This window comes from Trichophyton benhamiae, assembly GCF_000151125.1.
Source record: "Trichophyton benhamiae CBS 112371 chromosome Unknown Abenha-G-c-322p01.r1, whole genome shotgun sequence".
Lineage (NCBI taxonomy): Eukaryota > Fungi > Ascomycota > Eurotiomycetes > Onygenales > Arthrodermataceae > Trichophyton > Trichophyton benhamiae.
Genome location: NW_003315110.1, coordinates 479626 through 502705, shown reverse-complemented (window position 1 = coordinate 502705; position 23080 = coordinate 479626). Strand labels below are relative to the sequence as shown.

Below are 23080 nucleotides of genomic sequence, written 5' to 3'. Positions count from 1 at the left end.
CGTTGCGAACCACGTATGGCTCAAACCCAGCAAATCCTCATACAAACATCACCCAATCACAACCCGCTACCATTGTATATAGAAGCGACCAGGTAGCCCCCAGTTTGGGATTCTGGATAGATGTAGGCCAGTACATGTTTTACCTGAAATTACTGCCACATCAATTACGAATGCTGCCATTCCTGAGGCTTGGGTGGCTGAGTAGGAGCTTCCAGATACTGTCACAGGTCTATTACTGTGAGTCTTGTTGTAATGACAACTCCGGGGGCATAGAAATCAACTATACATATTATAAGTATTGTCAACGTAACAAATATAGCCGAGAGAAACTACATAGAAACTTACCAATGGAACCATAACTACTGAAACTAGCTGGGACATCGGCTAGCGAGCGGGCTGGAACGGTACGGACACCATTAGCTGAGGCAGGGGACCCCTGGCTCGCATCACGCTAAACAACATGATTAGTTGGAAGCCATATTGAGAAGCGTAAAAGGAGTAAGTGTATATTCCCTGCACCAACTGAGGCAGCAACGAATATTCACGCCTTGATTACGTTTTCGGTCGCATGGCTCATAGTCGCGGAGAACGACCCTCCGAAACTCGTATTCATGACTGCCTTGCCTACAGTATTCCTTCTGGTGACAACACTACTACTCCAATCCATCCCCATTGTTATGCCAGAAATGGAACCAGATCCATTGTTATCCAGAATCTTGACACTGGACCACCAAGGCGTTTTTGACAACTCCATAGACAGTTCCAGCTATTATTTCGGCAGCAGAGGTCCCATGACCACTTCTGTCACCATCTCCATCGGGTGTGGTATTGATTCCCTGGATGGTACGGCCTCTCAGGTCACAGTTGGTGCCATCACCGCCAGTATCGCGTGGTTATTCTGTCCTGCTCTTTCTTCATAAACGTATTCGGGGTAGGAGGCAGCTTCTTGTGCGACATGGTGAGCTCCCTAGACTTTACCACTCACTTCAAGATGCATTATGCTCCTAGTAAGATGCCATACTCCGTACTACTTACCTTCACCTTCCGATATGCCCCGGTCTACCAAACGTAGTTGAAGGCATCAGAGCAGGAGGACTCCCATACATCCTCTCTTTCTCCGGAGCCAGTGGACATGAAGACAAGGGAGTTGGGGCTAGAACATTATCCTCCGCAAATGCGTTCGTCAGGACATGGGTATTTTGGGACCTAGAAACTTTGACCAAGGGAGTTATAATGGAGGTAGAAACTGATCCTTAAACTTAGGACTTCAACTGGGCATTTTGAGAGCGTACAAAAATGGCGGAATACGAGTAAATAAGCAGCAGGATTTTCCCTTTCGTACCCATCATTCTCTCCAGACCTTGCCTCCTGGCTTATTCCCCTTAACTGGCTCCCCTTGACTTAGGTGTAGAAAACTCTCTGTACTGTGTTAGAACCCAACTATATATCTTTAAGCAGGTGCCTCTTAGACTTAAGGCTTTCTCACCTTGAACTTTGAGAAGTGAGACTCTCTTTGTCTCAGTAGATGTTCCTGTATTTTATCCCTTAACTTCTCACGTTGTGCAGCCCGGCAATCCTTCTTATGCACACTATGATGTTCTCTGCGGCACTCCAGCGAGCAGTACCTATTATAGTAAAAAAGAATATTAGAACCTTAGGTAAAATCTGGAGATGGCTACCATCTAGCTCTAGGCTAATAGACTAATACGCTGTATAAATAGAATAAGTGAACTGTATAGAGAAACACTTACCGAACTACCTTGCAGCCGCTACAAAGCATAAGGTCTTCAGTGCTTCCACACATCATACAGGAGGGAGAAGGTGGCGTGGCGAGGCCAGAAATATAGGTGTCGCGTAACTCGGCTGTAAGTCGCCCAGCTTTTTGATCGCAAGATCCAGCAGTCCGGCAAATAGGCACACCATAGCCCCAGACAGATCGACGGATGGGGTCAACGGTCCCAGCCTCAGGAGACAGAAAAGAGACGACTACCAGGTTGAACGTTGAGGCTTTGATACCGCAGAACTGGCAGTCCCAGGACCTCATGGCAAGTAGATCGGCATGATGGCGCGCAGCCAAGTTCGCTACAAAGCGGCAGGCCAAATGGGCCGATTCAGGGGTATGGCCAAAGCCAGGCAGGCAGATGGCTCTAGGAGCAAACTCGGCAAAGGTGAACTTCAGCCCATCTCCTCCGTTGACTCCAGGATGACGGACACCGCAAAGTCCCTCATAGACAAAGGGGACAAGCTGCCCAGGGGGGTTAAGGACTTCACTAGGAGCTTCACGGGGAGGACGCGACATTTTGATAACTGTTTATTTGGCGCCGAGAAGGTTCAAAGCAAGTACCAAAGAAGACGAGATAAAGAGGATAAAGTAGATAAAAAGAGGCAGAGGAAGGGGAAGCTCAATATCACCATCCTTTTGTGGCTTGATGAAATCCAAGGTGTATTGTCATGAGGCGCGACAGGAGGACACTAATATGTGTTTGTTGTTATGTCCTCTAGGGAGCTTTGGTTGTCTCGCTAATGACAAGCTGACAGCCCTAGCAACTTTACCCTTCCAAATAGTAAGATATACTTCCAACCAAAGGTCGCCCATTCTAGGTATTCGGGTATCACTTTGCCAAAAGATAGCAACAGTACGTATTTAACGCTATAAATAAATAGAAATTGAATAGATTTTATGTATAGCCAGTGGCCATATAGTCGATAAGGTAAGGAAAATGAGTGAACAGACCTAATGAAGGAAAAGATGTCACATATGATCTAGAATTAAACAAGCATATTCAACAAACCATGTATATATGGACATAAGGAAGTGAAAAAGAAGCAGAAGATAAAGACGCGGAATCAGTCATGCAAAATAAACGTGAGGCATGGTGTAGCTAAGGCAGAGTACATTGGGTATTTACTCTGGCTTCTTGCCAACCATGAGGAACATAGGAGTGAAGAGTTTCATCTCTCCGCCCTTGACTAAACAATCAGCAGCGTATGCAAGGCTGTCTCCAGTCTTCTGAGAGCCTTGAGGGAAGAGACCAAACTTCTCCATGGAGCCAAGGACGCGGTGGACTATGGAACGACCCCACCAGGTCATTCTCATGATGGTGAAAAGATCTCCAATTGAGGACATGTGCTTCCAGGAGCCAGCAAGGGGGTAGTACCATGGGCTGGGGTCGGGACGGTTGGCAAGATCTTCCACTTTAAGAAGCTCAAAACCGGCGGCCTTCATAGCCTCGACGGCAACGGATTCCTTTACCATGTTTGAGATACCATCTCCCTGTTCGATTCCAAGGCGGATCTCTCGGTGAACAGGGTTGTCGTTGTCGTACTGATCAGTCATGACCCATTCATAAACGCCAAACACACCACCTGGCTTCAGAACCTTGAAGATCTGAGAATAAACACCTTCTAGAGAAGGGGCGTGAACGGTAGCTTCTATAGCGTAGACGGCATCAAAGGTATTTGGTTCAAAGGACATTTGCATAAAGTCACCCTTAACAAATCGCAACTGCTTAGAGAGACCTTCTTTCTCGGCGTAACGCGTGGCACGCTCAATTTGATAATCGTTATTGTTCAAACCAACGATATTGACACCGGCGAATTTGGCGATCTCTCTAGCAGGGCCACCGACACCGCAGCCAACATCCAGTACAAGCTGGTTCTCTTTTAGGCCGATCGAGTGTGCTAGATAGTGTTCATGTCGGGCAATGGCTTGACGGAAAGGTTCGCCGTAGGCGAAACGGCAGAAATGGAATGAGCTTCCCCACCCGTATTCGTAAAAATCGGTGGCTAGGTTGTAATAACTAGATGCGATTGTCAGACCCCGCGTCCATTATTGCCATTCTACAGACAACCGCAGCAGAAACTTACTGTCTGGTGAGAGTAGCATATTCAGCTCTTCGTGCCTGCAGAATGCGATACCCACTTAGCATGGTGATTGCAGTAGTCAGTGGAGATAGCGCACCTCTCTGGTTTCTTCAGTCTCATCAGCAGAGGGCTTCTTGTCCCAATGCTTGAAATACTCATCAACAGCAGCCTGCTGGGCCTTCTTATCCTTTCCCATCATAGCAGCAAGGCCACCCTGGGCCTTACTGGTGTTGCCGTGCAGGACCTTGTTAAATGCCGCATCGCGCTCATGGTTCTCGGCTTCAAGTTGAGTAGACGACATCGTGGTATATCTGTTTTATTCTCTGAAATCGGCGTGGATAGCGAGCGGGAACAGCGATCGAGGATGTGCGATAACAGGTGAAAAAAAGGGGTTGTTGTTGTTGCTGTTGTTGTGAGTTGGCAGTTTTGAATATCTTGCTTGCTCGCTTTTTTTTTTTTTGCATCTCGAAATGAAAAGAAAAATAAACTTTCCCAAAAGGGGCTCAGAGGCTTGGCATAAAGCTGTCCCTTTTTGGTTTAGCTCAGCTGCCAGTCATGTGATGCGGAACGCCGGGCTCTTCCATTTTGGGATCATGCCATTATCACGTGAAAATTTACTAATAAATGACTAATGTAGATTACTAATATAAATTACTAATCAAATCTACTCGCTGAAGCAAAAAAGATTCTAAGGAAACAAAGTTGAAGATAGAAAAAAGCAGAAGAAGCAGCCAAGCATACAGCAGGGAGACGGGCATTCATAGCTGTTCTGTTCTCGAAGATGCCTCCACAGATCAAACAAGATATCAACCGGTCAGGATGGGAGACCACAGACTTTCCATCCGTGTGCGAACAATGTCTCCCCGAAAACCCTTACGTCCAGATGCTCAAGGAAGACTATGCCGCCGAATGTAAAATCTGCACTCGACCCATGACTGTCTTTCGATGGAAGGCGGATCGGACGTCTCGAACGAAGGCGACAAATATATGCCTGACGTGCGCGCGACTAAAGAACTGCTGCCAGTGCTGCATGCTGGATCTTTCTTTCGGTCTACCTATCGTTGTTCGAGATGCGGCTTTGAAGATGGTTGCTCCGGGCCCACAAAGCTCAATCAACAGAGAGTATTATGCGCAGGAACACGAAAAGGAACTGGAGGAAGGCAGGGGAGCTGTTGAGGAATATGAAAAGACGGACGAGAAAGCACGAGAGCTGCTACGGCGCCTGGCCAACAGTGAACCATACTACAAGAGACAGAGGAGGTTAGAGGCCAGTGGAGAGGCCAGCAGCTCCAGGGCGGCTGCAGGAGAAGGGCAACGATCATCTGAACCGGAGAAGATAGGGTATGGACCCGGCCCGGGTCCTGTGCGGACAAGTGACTTGCGTCGCGGCGCCGGTCGAGGTAGAGGCGGTGGCCGAGGCCGTGGAACACGCCCATACCCCCCAGTATCTCAACGACCTCCAGGGCCACAGGACATCGAACCACCCGCAGACCCCAATATCACTTCCTTATTCATTACCGGAGTGGAAGACGATCTCCCCGAACATGCTCTCCGCACATTCTTTACCCCCTTTGGTACCATAAGATCGCTCGTCTGCTCGCATAGATCACATTGTGCGTTCATTAATTTTGCGTCACGGGAATCAGCAGAAGCAGCGGCAGCCAAGTGTCAGGGCGTTGCGGTGGTTCAGGGGTGTCCCCTTCGAGTTCAATGGGGAAAGCCTCGCCCGTTGGATAACATGGAGAGAGACGAACGGATACAGAACGCGCGTCAGGGAAGACAAACAGTTGCAGCCGTCAAGGGTGGAGGAAGAAAGGCAATTACTCAGGGTTCATCCGCACAAGAGGGAGACGGAGAGTCAGATATCAAGACTAGTGATCAAAGTTACGCCGTGGCACCGCCGCCTGGCCGTGGAGAGGTCCAGTACGCAAGCATGGCTGGAGATTGATACCGTTTTTTGTTACTTTTTGTTTTCATTTCCAATATCTTTAATATGTTCCAGGGAGGCATTAGCGTTTTCGTACCGGCGTTTATCTACTGGCAAGGTGTCAAACTAAGAGTCATGAAAAGAAATGAGAATAATTCAATATGATACAGATTTTGAGCTTTACAAACGCGTCAAAACAGTCTATTGCACATGGCTAACTTGAAGTAGAATGATATATGAAACCGCCAAATAATGCATCCAAACGCCGCCGTTCCAAATGTTGAGTATCCCAATTGACATGGGATTTAATAATACTCTCCATGCCATAGTCGAATCCGAACCCCATCTTTAACGGGATCAGCGTATCCTCCCAGATACTTGATGTCAAGCAATATTATGAGGAGCAGCATCCCTTTCCAACCTTAACTGGCTTCTCACCAGCAGCTTTTATAGTATCATTGTCTCCGCGCTCCGTATATTCGTGTATCCGCAAAGCTGTAAATTGAGAATAGGTTAGTTATAGTTCAAACGACACAGTAGTTAGAAGGAAACATACAGTATCGATCTACCTTCTCTCCGCCCTCTTCCTTAGTCTCTATCTTTGTCCCTTGAACAATATTTGTCTTCAGAATATGCGCTGTTTCGAGCGCATGTTGAATTTTCAATGGAGTATCAACGCCGAGTTGTCGGTTTTGTTCAAATTGTTTGCGAGCCTCTGCTCGAGCAGCATAGAGAACGGGATAATCTCCTAGACAGCATATTAGCACGCCGAGTTTATTCCATGCAGCAACGAAATCCTATACCATTGAATGCGATCCGAGTAGCCCGGAGTAGCTGACGGTATGCGCTGAGAGCGGACACCGGGCTGGTTGCTGCGGCCATAGAAACTTATTTTAAAGGCGAAACTGGAGTGGTAGGAACAGAAAGAAGTCAAGGACAGGTATAAATGATCACCAAGGGTTAAGTTGTCTCCGGTTCTATATCAGCTATTCGTAGTTTGATGTCTCTTCCCTTCGTCTTTTCTTCCTCCTGGGCGTAGAGGTAGTTAATGGCCCAAAGCAGACTAGCGCCAGATCCATCGACTTTTTTTTTTTTCTCTTTACAAAAACTTCATCCCACTTTGGAGAGTGAAGAAATGACAACGAGGTTGATAGACGATACAAGTTAAGACTGCGGCAAGATGTCGAGCATAGAGACAGTCCACCTACCGCTCCCTCGCCTTCCTGAAGGCTGGGCTGCTGCAGACAAAGACTTCAAGGCAGTAGGATGCTTGTCCGCTGCGACCAGACGCAACGTTGAGCCCGTTGGCCCGCACTTTTTAGCCCACGCTCGCCGTGTAAGTCATGCCAATTGCATAATATGATAACATTATACCGCTCAGTTATCTGATATGCAAGTTTCTACACTTATAGAAGCGCCATAGACGAACTTTCTCTGAGGATGAGCGAATCCTTGCGCAGGAGAATGTCAAGAAGATTGAGGAAGACGATGCCGACGAGATCAGCGAGCCAGAGGACCCAATGATGCTACAGAGAGATGCTAAGGACTGGAAGGTATATATTACTTATCCGGTTTGATAACTTGCCGGTTGGATGCTGTTGCTAACCGCTTCATTTGCTATCTAGGGTCAAGATCACTACGCTGTGCTCGGTCTTAGCAAATACCGATGGAGAGCTACCCCCGAGCAAATCAAGAAGGCTCACCGCAAGAAGGTCCTCAAACATCACCCGGACAAGAAGGCTGCTGCAGGTGCTGGTGATGAGAACGACAGCTTCTTCAAATGCATTCAAAAGGCCACCGAAATTCTACTCGACCCTGTCCGTCGACGCCAGTTTGACTCTGTCGATTCCGCTGCAGATGTTGAACCGCCGAACCCTAAGAAGAAAGGGGACTTTTTCAAGCTCTGGCATCCGTTCTTCAAGGCCGAGGCTCGTTTCTCTAAGATTCAGCCTGTTCCTATGATTGGAGACGATAACAGCACGAAACAAGAGGTCGAAACTTTCTACAACTTCTGGTACAATTTTGACAGCTGGAGATCATTTGAGTACGAAGACGAGGATGTTCCGGACGATAATGAAAACCGTGACCACAAACGTCACATTGAACGCAAGAATGCCAATGCCCGTAAGAAGAAGAAGACAGAGGACACCGCCAGGCTACGACGAGCCGTCGACGATGCCCTCGCCGCCGATGCCCGAATTAAGAAGTTCCGCAAGGAGGAGCGTGCAGGCAAAGACAAGCGAAGACTCGAGAAGGAAGCTGAAGCTAAACGCCTAGCCGAAGAAAAGGAGAAAGCTAAACTTGAGGCAGAACGACTGGAGAAGGAACGTGAAGAAGCCGCCAAAGCCGAGCGAGCTGAAGGCAAAAAGGCCAAAGAAGCCGCCAAAAACGCAGCTAAGAAGAACAAGCGTGTACTCAAGGGCAGCGTTAAGGAGGTCAACTACTTCGCAGAAGGAGATCCGTCTGCGGCTCAGATCGACAGCGTCCTCAGTGACGTCGAGCTGATCATGAGCAAGATCAACAACGATGAATTGGCCACTATTGCATCAAAGCTTACTGCTGCCGGCAAGGATGGTGCTGCTGTGAAGGGCATTTTTTCTGCAGAGGTCACCAGGCTAGTTGGCTCTGGGGCCCTCAAGGAGGGCGATATAAAAACACTGACTGTTTAGATTCCTTTTCTTCATTTTCTTCTTTTCTTGATTATGGAGCAGAGAATCGACTTCCTGGTTCAGATGAGATATAGATGGCAACGAATTGGCTTTTATAACCCCTCGAAAATAATGATATTTCTATCCTGACTAGACTCCCTGGAACCCCGGCGTATAGTTAACTCTCCTCCATCCGCCTAGCCTTATACGATGTGTTTGTATCATTGCTTGCTAGTTAAAAAGGTATCAAAAGTAGACGGTTCAGCGGTAGCTAACCAGTCAACTAGTGGTAATTCGTTTTTTCGCTGTAGAAAGTATATTAACTAACTTCGTTTACCTGCTGCAGGCTGATTCAACTCGACTCCATGACCTCCTCGTCTCTCCACCATCGACACCCGTCTCTCATCCTGCTTCTAGAGACCACCATTGATATCAACAGCAACGGTGTCCTACGCTGCTCCAGTCTTTTACCTACCATTGCGTAGCAATGATGCAAGTGGCGCATCTCGCCGGTTCGAACGACTGTCTAGAAGAAGCTTATACCCCATCGTCGATTAACTCCCGGATGTAGCTTTATGAAGTCATCATCATCAACAAACAGAGCAAAACTAGGAGAAACAGGTCCCTTTGACCTTGCTACCCATCCATGGTAACAGATTCATTGTCTACAGGGAGAAGACCGGATCAAAAGCCGCCACCGGGTCTCCTGATGCCTCCAGCATCACCCTTGCTGAGTGATTAACTATGCTATCGAGGCAAACTTTCCCCCTCTTCTCTTAAAAGAAGACCTTGCCATCCGGTTCCGTGGAAGTTCTACCACTTTTTTCTACTTTTTGGTTGGGATCCCTCTGTTGCATGGAAAGAATTGAGATCTCGATTGGTATATCTATTTCACATTCGGCCCATACCTCTGATTGGAAGACATAAACAGCCGCTACGACTTCGGGATATACGGAATCACCTGTTTTGAAGAACCAGTCCCGATATAACCACCGCCAATATGGGACTCATGTCTACTCTTGTCCGTGTGTTTTTGATGGGCAGTCGCTTTATGCAGTTTGCCTGCGCTGGCATTGTTCTTGGAGTCAGCGCCTGGTTCATCCACCGACATGGAGCGAATGGCCATCTCAAATATGATATAATTATTGTACGTCTCTCCCCATACTCGTGGTTCATGGCTGAGGATTGCTGACGAAGTGGGTTCATGGTGCAGTCCGTTCTATCAATCGTTTTCTTCCTTCCAGGCCTGCTCTCACCTATAATTAGGACACTTGGGTTTATGACTTTCTTCATTGACCTGGTTTTCTCCTATCTGTATGAATGGCATGTGTCACTGTTGTATAAAACGCTTGCTAACCGTCGAAACTTTTTCCACTATAGATGGTTGACTGCCTTCATCTTTGCCGTACAAGACTACAGCAGGAGTGATTGCACCAATACTTCTCCTCGTGGTGGAAGCTGCAAGTACAAGAGACTTATCGAAGCCTTCACCATAGGAGCAATGTTAGTACTATCATCATAAGTTATCAAATAAGCAGCTACTAATTTTTGATCACTAGGTGGTTCTGCATCACTTCCCTGGTCCTGGAGGTAATGAACGTCATGAGCCATCATCGCGAGAAGAACTCATATGATGGTGGCCATCACAAGGAGATGCGTCGATCCGGGGATACCGGCCGGAATGATACGTACGGGCGACATATCTAACTGGTGAACCCGTTACATTGCTATTCCAACAAGTATGTATGGCCAGGGGCTAGCTGGTCGTTTTTGTATATACATCTGGCTGGGCGGAATGCAATGGAACCAGATCAGGTGTGTAAGGGGGAGGTGCTGAGGAATGGATAGGTATTTACTAGTGAGTTAAAGCTTCTGGGGACAGGAGATCAATTTTGGCGATAGTTATTTGTATGCGTTGCAAAGCAAACCCCCATTTGGCCCACACATCTGCGTGATAATCTGTAATATCCGGATGGTGAGTTGAAGGAGCAGGGTGGAGGGTCTGGTTTTCTAAAATTGTCCCTCATTTTGTGAATTAGTATATATACATATTGTATTAAGTCTTCAGCTTTTTAATTGATAATACATTGCATGTTTTATCTACTTTTTAACCATTAGAGAGTAGACCCTAGTGAGATCCAATGGGGACACTGTAGCTATACATAAATAGATTCATTAGACTAGTAAGCAGCAATATACAAGGGGCAATCAAAGAGAATAAAGGGAAGATAGGAGGGTGAAACCATGAACAATCACTAGAAACAGAGGAAAACACCAAGAACACCGATTGCTCGTGAGTGTAAATGCAGAGGATGAATCCTTAAACAGACATCCAGTATGAAACGCCGCTTAGACTACAGAACATTAATAGCGTGAGAATAGCTGCTCCAGCTGTGTCGGCGCCGGTGATAGGCCTAAGTATCTTAGGCCCATTATCTTTCCCTTTACCAGAACCTCCGGGACCACCCAGGCTTATTCCACCAGAAGATTGAGTGACAGGGGGTACGACCTTGCGGATGAGATTAGATTGAAAGATTTCCATCGCAGCCAGTTGCTCTCCAACTCCAGTACTGCCGTCAAATTTTCCAGTGGTCCATTTAAGGCCACACGTGGTTCCTTCTTCACCTCCAGTACATGCCTTTGCTGCTCCCCTGGCGCAAGCGCGTAGTCTGCGCATGATAAAGTCGGTTGAAAAAGGGGCAAACTGTGTACTAGCTGCCATCCAGCGGGAAAGATAAGCCTTGAATGATCTCTGATCTGTCTCGCAATTGCCCTGTTCCTCACACGAAATCTCAGACATGATATAGGTTTCGGGGTGAAAGAATGGGCGCAGGCCATCGAGAATCCCTTGAACTCGTTCTGCCCATTTGGGACTGCCGTCGGTCTATTAATGTTAGGTATACATTTAACAGTATTTGAAGTCAGAGCAAATTTACAGTAGCTTACATAGTTATACATGGCAGCTGCTCCGAGGAGGTATACACCCGCGTTGTAAGTCCACTGGAGTCTGTTGAGCTCTGTGCAGTTCAACGTGTCACTTGAGCCATCAAAGAACTGATAGTTCTCGTTTATGAGTCCTATCGCCCTGGACCAGTCCCATGTCTTCTCTGCCCACTTCGCATATGTCTCATTACCGGTATACCTGGCTAGTCGAGCGCCCATTTGAAAGAAGGCTCCGTTTGATATTGTGTTTTTATAGTCAAACCCTCTGTTAAACCGAAAGATCTGCCACCTCAGGCCTCCACCACAAGTTGCGGTATCCCAGCGAGGTATCTGAGAGTTGAAAACAGCTTCAACTAGAGAAAGCCACTGCGGTTTATCTGAGGGGGGGTTAGGAAATTTTCGTTCCGCGGCCGACATGGCTGCAATCGCCCAGAATGCCTGATCGTCGTTCCCTTCCGTCAAGGTTTGGTTAGGAGGCATGAAGTTGGAGTCTGGGCCAACTTGCCAGAGCATTCCTTGAGTGACAATGTCGTTGAACTGGCTGTCTCCCGTATAGAACCAGTAATCTATCAAGCCACCGAACATAGCTCCTGTTTCCCACCAGAAGTAGGGGTCAGGTAGGTTTCCCGGTACACCTCCTGGCTGGTGACCTGTGTAGTATTTCATCATGGCCTTCGCAGCTGTCTTTGCAGCAAGTTTGATCGAGTCTGCGCATTATCAGTATCGACGAGATTAGCACTGCAATGTACTCGAGTAGTCAAAGGGATACCTACCATCGCTTTCCAGGTCGAGTTTGATCGCCGACGCAAGCCAGGACTGTAAGAGAAGAAGCAGAACGACCCATCGAGGGGATAAAAAAGACAGACGCTTCAGCTTCATGTCCGCTAAGCATGTATCAGGAGCTTTCAGCCCGCGTCGAGGTACCACTTGAACGAGTTGAGTGCCTCTGGATGAGCATGAAGGTCAACAAACTGGTATAAAGCGGCTATTACAACAAATCTAGCCTGATCTAAAGCCTAGAAAGCGTGAATATCTCGAGAATAGAGGCAAGTGTGCGGGTATGCTGAGGCTGCAAAGGTCAAAGTGAAGGCGTGACGTCGTGAAGTCGAAAGCTCAGGAAGTTGACGAAGCCCACGATGACTTCATCCGCGCGGAAGAGCCAAAACTCTCATTCGCACAACAACTTTTCGCCTTTTGCGACGAAAGCAGCGGACGCCATTTTCATTTATTTCATTATATTATATATATGGACGATATATATAAATTTATGCACAGAATGAAAGGTATAACCGAGATGGTTATACTCATGCATCGTTTTTTGATGGCTTCTGCCGTTAAAAGCTGCCAAATCAACGTCATCCCGCTGTCATCTCGCGACGGTGTCACAGATCATCATAAGCCGTTAGTTATTGGCATCAGCAGTCTTGTCTGTGTCATGTTCGATGTCAGAGCGGACAAGAGACGTCGTTCAGATATTTATTCCACGAGCCATGAGTTTACTTGGTGGATTCGCTAGGAACAGAGCCGATTGGCGCGCAGATCGCAGCTAGGGTTACGAGAGATGATATCACCATGTCCTTGGCTTCCAACGTGAACATGTATTCGAGAGTTTGACAACTTGAAATTTGCTACATGAGAAGAAAAGAAGAAGATATGGAAAAGGGAAAAGACTCATTCAGCCCAGTCTCACGCATCGTCCGTCTTATAGTTGCCGTCGGGTCGGCCGCTTAAAGTATCGACCATCTCTCGGAATTTGAGCCAGAACTCGTTCTTGGGCCGTCGGTGCTCCCAGTCGGTGTCAGTCGCTTCCAGCCCATCCTTACCACCAAGGGGGCTGAAGACCACCTCGCTACCTCGAATGCCGATGACGACGGTAGACATGTCGTCTGCCGCGATCTCGTCCGGGCTCTTGTCAGCATACTCTTCAAAATGTTGAATGCATTTGAGAGACATGCGAAGGGCGCGGATACGATCCATGGGAGAGGGCTTGCCGCCCTGCTGGAAGTGACCTGGGACAGCAGAGCGGGATTCGAATCGTCCCTTAGCCTCTTCCTTGATCATGTCGGCTATCACTTGGGTGGTGTATGTGGCGGAGGCACGCTCGTTGCGTAGGATAATCTTGCCAGCGTGGTTGGCACCGCGGTCGGTAGCAAAGCTTTTTCGTAGATTCTCGATGTCGTTGGCAAGCATCTTGATACTGATACCCTCTTCGGGGATATACACTGCGTATGCGCCGACGGACAACCCAGCGATGGTTGCAATGTAACCAGATCGTCCTCCTTGCGTCTCAATAACAAACACTCGACGTCGAGAGGAGGAAGCTGACTGTCTAATGACATCGCAAAAGTTAACCAGGGTGTTGAGACAAGTATCACTTCCCAGGGAGTATTCTGTTCCGGGGACGTTGTTGGAGATAGTAGCAGGTAGCTGGATCATCGGGATCTTGAAGGCATCATAGTCCTTTCTTGCTTTTCGCAATTGGCTTACAGCAGTGAATGCTTCAAAGCCTCCGATGACAAATAAGGCATCAAATTTATAGAGCTCAAAGCATTTGGCAGTGGTCTCCATGTCCTCTGATGGGAGGCCACGGTTAGTACCAATTTCTGAGCCACCCTCGTTGACCCACGAGTCCGACTCGAGCCATTTGACCTCTCTGACAGAGCCCAGGGGTTTATCGTCATGATGCCTACAGAGACCTGGGAAGCCATTGTAGATTCCAATGGGAGTGTGGCCGCGAGCCAGACAGTATGCTACTGCACCTCGGGTAGCGGGGTTCATTCCACCAGCTGGAGCTCCGACATGAATAATAGCAATACGCATTCTCTGTCAACATCAAAATGATTAGCATCTATAATTAGCAATCTCTCGATTAAACGCTGAGCCATACCTTCGCTTCTGGAAGTAGCAGTTTTGGATGGTGTGGTGTGGTAGTGTTGATATATGCTCTGTGGAGAGCCATGAATTCGGAGTCACGCAGTGCCATGGCAGTAGCAAAGTCCTTCTTCGCTATGGCCTCAGAGACACTTTTCGTAACCCTTACAGCCTCGACTAAGGAGGTCCTTTCGATCTTGTTCTCTCGGATAGTGATGATTGGCGAAGGGGAGCCCGGCTTGGCTTCTAGGACAGCCTTGACAGCTTCAATGCCCTGGAGTGTAGCTAGCCATCGGTCATAGGCACAGGCTGCGCCACCTCGTTGTGTATGCCCTAGGACAGTGACTCGGGTGTCGAGCTGCAGCCGATCACTGAGAATATCTTTGACCTTATTGGACGTGATCTTTTCAAGATGACTGTCCTGGGCTCCCTCAGCAATGATAACAATAGTTCGTCGTTTACCTCTTCGTCGGTTCTATCGATCGTTAGTATATCAAAACAATTGGTAACCCAATCGCGGAGAATTACCTGAGTGATGATATCACACATGTCATCCTCCCAGCCGTCTCGGGGAGGCATCTCAGGAATAAACAGCCAGTCCGCTCCGGTACTGATGGCAGACATCAATGCCAACCATCCACAATGCCTACCCATGACCTCTATAACAAAACCCCGCTGGTGGGAAGAAGCGGTATCAAAGACCTCGTCCACAGCCTCACAGATCCGGTGCAGGGACGAGTAACAGCCAATGGTAGCATCTGTTAAGGACATGTCATTGTCAATAGAGCCCACCAGTCCAACAATATTCAACGACTTGAAGGGCTCAATCTGTTTTGAGCTGAGCTCTCCATTCTTCACCAGCTCTTCCAGTAGACCGGGCCACTCGGAGCGAAAGATATCAGCTCCAGTCAGCGAGCCATCACCGCCACACACAATAAGGGCATCAATCCCACGAATAACCATATTCTTAGCGGCTTTTAGCCTCCCCTCACGCTCTCTGAAGGCCTTGCACCTTGCAGACCCGATCAATGTTCCTCCACGAGACAGCCATCCCCGGACATCCTCCCAGAACATTTGCCTAAAGTAGTCCCCTCCCTGCACCAGACCATCGTACCCTTCGTGAACAGCGTAGGCCTCGCAACCACAGTGAATCGACATGCGGATAACGGCTCTCACGGCCCCGTTCATTCCAGGCGCATCCCCCCCACTAGTTAGAACGGCGATGCGGCGCTGCTTAGCCGGAGCTGCCACTGGCGTAGGGGCAGCCATCTTGGTCTCTTGTTCAGCGGGCGGTGTGTGTCACTGTAAAGATCGCGGTCTTAGGGTATGTAATGTCGTCCTCCGATTATTCAATTGGGGCTCAGGTGCTCTTCGAGACTAACCGGGCAGCCGTGATGTGCCTCCAGGTGATGAAGCTCTTATCTTTATATAGTTTGTTTTTCTTGGTGGGAGGGAATTTCCTGCTGCACTCAACGTCGGCTGCGGCCAAGTCGGAAGCTTACCAGCCGCCGAAGATAAGAAGTCATGGAGACAAAGGAGAAAAGAAAAACCATCACTGACCACTGTCAGACTCTTCTCAGCCTGCTTGTCTTCTCATCTCCGCATCGTCATGTCGCTTTTTATGTCTTCAGCTTCATCGTCATCGCGAAAAGTAGCTTGAAAGTCACGAAATTTGAGTTTGTCACGTGTTTCTGGTGGGAGAATTAAACTTCAGGACTTCCTTGGTACATAATGTGATTAATAAGCAACGCTAGTCCATTCTGGGACCGGAAAGGAGGAACTATTCAACGCGTATTATGTAATATTTGGACGCTTACCTAATTAATATTAAAAGTGCACCTAAAGCTGCGACCATCGACCAGTTGACGGGGAGAAAGATAAAGACAACAACGTTGGAAGGGAAGAAGGGAAGCGAAGTGAAGAGAGGACTAGGGGATATATGGTGATGGAACGGTTTGAATGACAGGGGAACTGGGCGCGATTGACTTTCTCCGTGGTTTTTTTGTCAGATCAAGACCCGACCCGCGTTGACAGATCACGAGCTTCAATGTGATATTTGATAGCCTGCTTTGAAAATGTCGGACTCGTTTTCTCTACCTCTACGGCCTGTTCGGAAGAAGATTGACGATACAGACACCTTACCGATCAGAATTGCCCAAATCAACGCACAGAGGGGCTCGTTCAAGGATGTCACCGAAGAGAGCTTGTCGGAGGAGATCACAGCCCTTCGCGTATCGGGTAAACAAGAGCTCGATATACAGGGGACAGAAGAGTCCGGAAATAATGCTGAAGATAGAGAGCAGCAGCTCTTTACCAGTCGATCAGAAATGCTCGAGTTTGCGACGTGAGTGCCTGTGCGTCAATATAAGAGTTCCAGCTCCCTGGCGCTGACCCATTAATTAGACAGGCTCAGATCGAAGCTTGCTATGCCCTTGATTTTGTCTCCCTTGCCCTCTCAAAGTATACGCCGCGGCAGGTAGAGGCCTCCATGACCCCTTATGTCAAGCAAAAGATACCTAGTGGTTCTCTAGGTATCGACCGAATAAGGACGCCCGACCGAACCGAGGCAAATAAGAAGGATATCGAGCTTGTCTCCAAAGGGTGGAAGCTAGAGAGCTTTAGCTCGGCAGCAAACAACCTTCTGGAGGCTGCTACTCGTCTTCAGAAGGAAGTGGCTGCGGAGACAAAATACTGGTCTGAAGTCTTAGCAATTAAAGAAAAGGGATGGAAGATATGCCGGCTCCCCCGCGAGAGACAAACCCTTGGAGTACAGCACGGCTTTCTCGAAGGTATGCATGTTTCCCTTGTCTCTTGGGATCTTGCCCACTCCGATTGCTTACAATGAACAGCTGCCCCGGTGTTTAGAGATCGCGGACTGGCTGCACTGAGACGGGCGGATGATGGGTCCTTGTACGTTGACCGGGGAATACACGCAACGCCTCCAAAAGCCGTGCGTATTCGAATACAAGACGATGGAAATATCGTGGGAGTGTCCCAGCCAGCCAGAATCAAACATGACGATAATACATCCATTCAGGAGACTCTTATTCACCAAGCTAGGGACTCGCTATTCGAAGAGGAACTGTTCTATGAACTAAACCGTGAAGCCAGATCCCTTATTCGCCATGGAGTTGAAACAACACAGAATCAAATCCTTTTTCAGTTGAGCGATAACCGCCAGGTTCTTGTCGATTTAGTGCCGGTGGACGACGCAGCCGCCTCTGACCAAGATATGACCCACAACCTTCCAGCCAACGACCTTGCGCATGCAATTGCCTGCTCAATACGCCTCCTATTAAATCACGCCCACCGGAAAAACCACCGACGTCGAACGTCTATACCCGCTGCTATTTCAATAAAGAAAAAGCCAACTGGAGAATACTCGCTTCTTCAGCCCAGCATCGCGTATCTTCAACACAGTTCCCACCTCCAATGGCTTACTTCGTGTCTTCACAATATTACCGCCACTCTATTTTCAGCGGGGCTCAAATACAGATACTGGAAGACCAAACCCCCCTCAAAGGACACTCAGGAAACGGTCACCAGCCAAGAAAAATCTATACCACTTGTAGAGTCTCTTGTAGACTCGTTTCTTGGAGTACAGGAAACTAGAATGGCTGGAGGTTTCTGCACGCAGAATAACTGGTATAAGATTATGGTTCGTACTGATCTCAGCCCTAGCGCCCTCGGAACTGAATTCGTTGTCTGGACCGTCCATTCTGCTCTCCCGCAAAAGCATATTACCCAAAGATTTGGCACTCGCGAGGATCTTAAGGAATTCCTTCTTTACTTGTTTACATTAGACATTGTCCATAATATCCCATTCCGCGGGAGTAGGAAGCCTGTGTCTTCTGCATCCGGTGCATCTCACGAGGAAACCGAAGCCACTGTACACGGTGCAGATGGGGATGATACCAAATCTACAGCCTGGGAGCCCACATTTGCTGAGGATGGGGAGATAACAGCCTCAATGCCCGGGGAAAAATACAATAAGAAGCTTAAATTGACATTAAACGAAGAATCATTAGAACTGCTTTGTATGTCATTAAGCTCGACAACTGGCATGGTAGAGGAAAGTAAGTATATATGGCATGTGGACGAAACTAAAGGTGAACCCCATACCACTCTTCAAGAAACCCTCAGACGTCTTGAGGCCGGTGGGTGATCAAGCGAAAGCTTCAGATACATGACCTTTACTGTCTATGTACTTAAGTGCCGACGATTTAGTTGAATCATCAAGCAAAGTTTCGGGAACTTGCTGAGCCATAATTACAATGGTATACAACCTGAGAAGATTTATTATATCATGTAGGGCAGTTCACGCCCTAGCACCCTGTTCCAGAACGGCGAGTTCGTCAAGTAGTTGAACTGTTTCACCAGGATTAGATATCCACGCAGTGGTGCATGCAAGTCGTGCCTAAATATAAGATTATCAGTTAGGAAAAATGAGTCAAATGGATAAGGAACTATAGTCCATACCTTAAAATCATTTGCCCCAGCAGAAAGGAACTGGTCTCCTATATGCAGAGTTTTGGATCTATCAATGCCACCGAAGTACTTCTGGCAAGCAAGGACACCCCACGATTTATCCCCAATATCTACAAAGACATCACTTCCACCTATCACAAAGTAGTGCATTAGTGTCACCGTATTATCGCAAATAGACTGCGGGTACCTTACCATTGAATGCGCAAAATGGAAGGCGCCTGCCAACCTCAGATGTTTCAATAGTTTGCTGCGCCACCAAAACAGTCTCCTCCAGTTGCTCACGATGCATTCGATGTCCCTCGAGCGGATATATACCCACGGCCCTCTCCTTTCTCAAAATTGCAGCGGGGAGCCTCAAGTTACTGACACAGTCTCGCAACGCGGCCTCTGCGATGTCTAGTAACTCTTTGATATCCTCATCGTTCCACTGCTTCATTTCATCCAGCTGCCACTCGCTCTGGGGCTTATAGGTGAGCAGATCGGGGGACTGAGGATCAAATTCATACATGAAGTTGCTCTCGCCTCCAAGAACAATGAGATGATTCTTTTGCTTGACGCTGAGATCAGCGGAGTCCTTGATAGCTTCCAGGAGGCCCTCGAGGCGCTCTTTGTATTTTGCAGCAGAAGAGTATCCGGCAGCAGTCACAATACCGACTCTCTTGTTTTGCTTCAAGAGAAGTATTATCCTCTTCACAACTGGGTTATCTGCCGTGAGAGAACACCCATCATCATAGAGTGTTACATCTCCGTCAAACGTAATCAGCTGGACTTCACTACGGCGAACAAGACCCATTAACTGAGCAGTATTAAGCGTGAGACGGATATCATTGAATGACGGAGGCACAAATCGTCTGTGACTAATAAACCTCTTGTTATCCTGGTATATGAAGGCATCTTCCAGCAGTAGTGGCGTAAAGAAGGTACCAACAGAGGGAACAAGCAGTTTCAATGTAGATTTTCCGCTAGCTCCCGTTTTCTGGAGTTCAACTATGGCCAGAAGTCAGTCTAGTGGTTTATCTAGTTATCTGTTTGAGTATTTTTTTTTTTAATGCAAACCACATACTGTGGTCATTGATCAGATGTTCAACATCCCGCATAATCTCAACATATCTATTATGTGTCCGTTCGGCAAGATGTGCGAGGTTGGGGCTGTTTTCCTTGTAAGCAGCAGTGGGTTGCGAATGCAGAACGAAGGGAACTGCAAGAAGGCCCTATATAAACCTATTCAGCGCAGGTTATTCAGCTTTTCCTTCCTGAAGAGCTGACCTTGATCCATTCAATCTGATATTCGTAACACAATGCGTTAGTCCAGATATTGAGTTACCCGGGAGCAGGAGACTGGTGTACGGCTGATGATCTCCTTGGATCTTACCAGTTGGTCACGGCGATGTGACTGTGAAGAGACGACGGTCAGACATGCAAATTCTATTATCCCCGCAAAGTACAGGATACAGTGGAAAAGTCCAGCCATATTCCTTAAGGCATGGAGAGTGTAGGATCATTAAGCTTACCTTGAGGGCGTCTATTTCTGGTGTCAGTCTTTGTGTAGTTATCGCCTCCCCCGGCCCAGTTCCCCTGGGGTGTTGGATGTTACTTACACTCGACACGGTAGCGGGTAGTCATGTTTCCTGTCTGTCTAGGCGCTTGATCTACTCACCTCTCTATGGCTCTAGTTCCCTTCTTGTTGGACGTTGGTTTCTTGATACTTTTTGCATCGTCGGTTAGTTAACTTGTACCTCTGGAGTGGAACGTGCCCAAAGGCGGGCAGGTCTTGGCGGCAGAAGGGACGGGCTTTTCCATGTCATGTTTATCTCAACGTCAACGGTTTGTTGCTCCTACAGCCATCTATCCTAACTAGATACCTGAGAGGTATAAACAGAGGGCCTTGCACCCGGAGAGATGAGGTTGCCATCACAGTTCTCCTCTGCATTTCCGCCTTACTACCACTACCACTTGGTACCTCAGATCCACCAACAAGCGACTTTTGAGCTTTGTTACTAGTTACTTAGCTATATCACCATGTCTTCTGTTGCCAATTTTGCCATCATTCGGCACCATCTCAATAATCGGTTTTCGGAGACTCCGACAAGTTTGGCCGAGTATAGCTTCGTTGCTGCGTCCATCTACCTCAGTCTTTAGCTACTTTCTACCTCCCACATTCGCAAGTGCCTTCCTTGCCCGTCTAGTAGTGCAGTATAATAACTTACTAGAGGAGCCGGGCTATATAGTAGGATACAAGGGAGTATGACACTCGCCCTCGGCATGGTCGATTCTATCCACGTTAATAACATTATTCGTAAGATTTTTCTCACGCCAGGTGTCAAGGCTGAGGGGCTTAACTTCTGAGTTTCTGCCGTAACTACTCTGTAGTTACCCCATAGATCTCCCTGTAGAACAGGCTGCTTGTCCAACCTGCTCTATGCGAGAGCCTGATCGTCTGCGGGGACATCTATAACATTGCTTGTCGTACTGACGACTTTTGGAGCTTGCGGAGAGAGAGACAGCGGCTCGATCTCCTGGTCAGACGATGATGCAATGCTATCACGGTGGCGAACATTTTCGTCTTCATCCTCCCACATAATACCACTGCTATCGTCATCATCAATGGTATCAGCGAAGACATCCGCCGCCCCCCTTAATGCAACCAGGCGCTGCAGGGTCCACTGCAGGTCCAGGAGATCCCAGCTGGGCAGTGGCAAGTTTTCGGGGTCTCTGGTCGTCAGGACGATCTCTCGCCCAGACGCAATCTCCTCGCCTGTAAAAGTGTTCCAGGCCCTGTAGTCCTTGGCGATGCCAACGAGATCCTCCGGTATGGTAGGGTCAGTCAACAGGTCGACACCCTGAGCTGCTGGTTTCCGCAACGGCAGCCAGTAGAATTTGACAGTGAATTCCTTGCCGTCGTCGGACCGGCGAATTGGCTGCAACCCAAACAAGCCCTTAGAATGCCACCGATAGATTGTAGGTGCAAAACACAGTAAGTTCTCCACTACCTCGGTAGTGCCTCGTGGGAATGCGGCGGCCATCCAGGTATTAACACGACGCTCCGTCCAGAATAATTGTAGCAAAGCCCAAAATAGGTGTTTCTTATTGTCTATTGAGAAGGAATTCTTCAATGAGTGCGGAAATATATGTGCCGCGTCAACGGGGTCAAGAGATTTTGTAATTAGGCACCTATTCTCATCTCTAAAAAGACATTGCCTCCGTGCTGTTGACGATCGATCGGAGTCTCTGCGCTGGCGTTTAGCTGGAGGTGTGGCTGGCTGCGACGTTGGCTGCGGGGCTTGCTCATCTTCGTGGACGTCGCGGTGTAAACCTGCTTGTCTCTCGATGGTCGAACGATGAAGCGGGGATGACTGGCTGGGACTCCCGCGCGGTGAGGCGAGTGGGGACTGCGGTGCTGACGGTGATGGGGAGCGGGACTTCCAAGGATCAAGCTGTTGCCATAGGAGAGCGACATTTTCAGTCTGATGATCGAGTAGCCTAAAAAGCTCTGTCCGCTGATTTGGGTCAAGGAGAGCTTCGAGTATCTCGATGTCCGCCAGCCACAGACCAGCCCAGGTGGTAGAGGAAATTCCCTGGGGGTGAATTCTTCTAAGCAGATCCTGTAGCGAGCTTAGCAACTCACGACGTCGTTCACAAACGAACTCCTCATTCGGGCCGTGAGTAGTCATATTGAAGATTTCGGCGAAGAAGACGGGGGAGAAGGCTTCGAATTCAAATAATACTTACACTAGGATGCGGTTTGAGGCTTGCAGCAAGGTTGTCTGGTCCAGGAAGTCTGGTCACTATTATTTGTCAGGATTAGTCATCCTCTTGTGTCTGTAGAACTCGCAGATGGCTCATGTTCCGTTGTGGACATGGGGCATAAGGCCTTTTTGTCCCATAGTCCTGTGGTCCATGTTCCGACATTATTCGCGGTTGCAAAGTTACAATTGGAAGGGGGAAGAAGTTTAAGTCGCGGGTAAGTGGGTCACCTGACGCCTCTAGCCCTATTAGTTTCGGATAGAAGGAAGATCAAAGCATTCTATTGGTTGAAAGGAAATAAGCATTATGTTAAGGTTCAGATCTGTGGCTTACATCATCAGTCTCTGCCGTGCTAGGCCCGAGGTGCCCGCGATCTACCTGACGGGCGTGCCCCTGCTAGTTAACAATTGCGATGGCAATAATGACATATCTGTGCTATCATACACGATCGAAACAAGATGGTGGGTGCCTATTACGATACCTTCCGTCACAGGTAGTTAAGTCGGACGGAATATCCTCGAGTGAGGGAATGCGACATCATATCCTGCCTGAAATCATGATAGTACGTATTCAAGAGAAAATCTTACGAATAAGG

General features: G+C 48.1%; 9 protein-coding genes across 9 annotated transcripts; 3 read left to right on the top strand and 6 right to left on the bottom strand.

Moving 5' to 3' along the window:
* Positions 1–1471: 1471 nt before the first annotated feature.
* ARB_05998 (uncharacterized protein) lies at positions 1472–2299 on the bottom strand (the record flags this gene model as incomplete). The annotated part of the gene is made up of 2 exons (XM_003015641.1): positions 1472–1589; positions 1752–2299. 2 exons carry the CDS (start codon positions 2297–2299, stop codon positions 1472–1474), a joined length of 666 nt encoding a protein of 221 aa, XP_003015687.1.
* Positions 2300–2905: 606 nt separating this feature from the next.
* On the bottom strand, positions 2906–4165 carry ARB_05997 (uncharacterized protein; the record flags this gene model as incomplete). The annotated part of the gene is made up of 3 exons (XM_003015640.1): positions 2906–3800; positions 3868–3902; positions 3962–4165. The coding sequence occupies 3 exons, from the start codon at positions 4163–4165 to the stop codon at positions 2906–2908; spliced, it is 1134 nt and encodes a 377-aa protein (XP_003015686.1).
* A 480-nt stretch (positions 4166–4645) lies between these two features.
* Positions 4646–5812, top strand: ARB_05996 (uncharacterized protein; the record flags this gene model as incomplete). Its single annotated transcript, XM_003015639.1, has 1 exon — positions 4646–5812. One exon carries the CDS (start codon positions 4646–4648, stop codon positions 5810–5812), a length of 1167 nt encoding a protein of 388 aa, XP_003015685.1.
* A 1159-nt stretch (positions 5813–6971) lies between these two features.
* Positions 6972–8460, top strand: ARB_05995 (uncharacterized protein; the record flags this gene model as incomplete). The annotated part of the gene is made up of 3 exons (XM_003015638.1): positions 6972–7127; positions 7204–7344; positions 7417–8460. The coding sequence occupies 3 exons, from the start codon at positions 6972–6974 to the stop codon at positions 8458–8460; spliced, it is 1341 nt and encodes a 446-aa protein (XP_003015684.1).
* Positions 8461–10759: 2299 nt separating this feature from the next.
* Positions 10760–12261, bottom strand: ARB_05994 (glycosyl hydrolase, putative; the record flags this gene model as incomplete). Its single annotated transcript, XM_003015637.1, has 3 exons — positions 10760–11323; positions 11386–12089; positions 12156–12261. 3 exons carry the CDS (start codon positions 12259–12261, stop codon positions 10760–10762), a joined length of 1374 nt encoding a protein of 457 aa, XP_003015683.1.
* An 807-nt stretch (positions 12262–13068) lies between these two features.
* ARB_05993 (uncharacterized protein) lies at positions 13069–15522 on the bottom strand (the record flags this gene model as incomplete). The annotated part of the gene is made up of 3 exons (XM_003015636.1): positions 13069–14205; positions 14270–14728; positions 14782–15522. The coding sequence occupies 3 exons, from the start codon at positions 15520–15522 to the stop codon at positions 13069–13071; spliced, it is 2337 nt and encodes a 778-aa protein (XP_003015682.1).
* An 806-nt stretch (positions 15523–16328) lies between these two features.
* Positions 16329–18418, top strand: ARB_05992 (RNA polymerase II mediator complex component SRB4, putative; the record flags this gene model as incomplete). The annotated part of the gene is made up of 3 exons (XM_003015635.1): positions 16329–16597; positions 16657–17042; positions 17103–18418. 3 exons carry the CDS (start codon positions 16329–16331, stop codon positions 18416–18418), a joined length of 1971 nt encoding a protein of 656 aa, XP_003015681.1.
* Positions 18419–18571: 153 nt separating this feature from the next.
* ARB_05991 (uncharacterized protein) lies at positions 18572–20212 on the bottom strand (the record flags this gene model as incomplete). The annotated part of the gene is made up of 5 exons (XM_003015634.1): positions 18572–18670; positions 18733–18872; positions 18934–19728; positions 19805–19952; positions 20114–20212. 5 exons carry the CDS (start codon positions 20210–20212, stop codon positions 18572–18574), a joined length of 1281 nt encoding a protein of 426 aa, XP_003015680.1.
* A 946-nt stretch (positions 20213–21158) lies between these two features.
* ARB_05990 (uncharacterized protein) lies at positions 21159–22412 on the bottom strand (the record flags this gene model as incomplete). The annotated part of the gene is made up of 1 exon (XM_003015633.1): positions 21159–22412. One exon carries the CDS (start codon positions 22410–22412, stop codon positions 21159–21161), a length of 1254 nt encoding a protein of 417 aa, XP_003015679.1.
* Between the last annotated feature and the right edge of the window lie 668 nt (positions 22413–23080).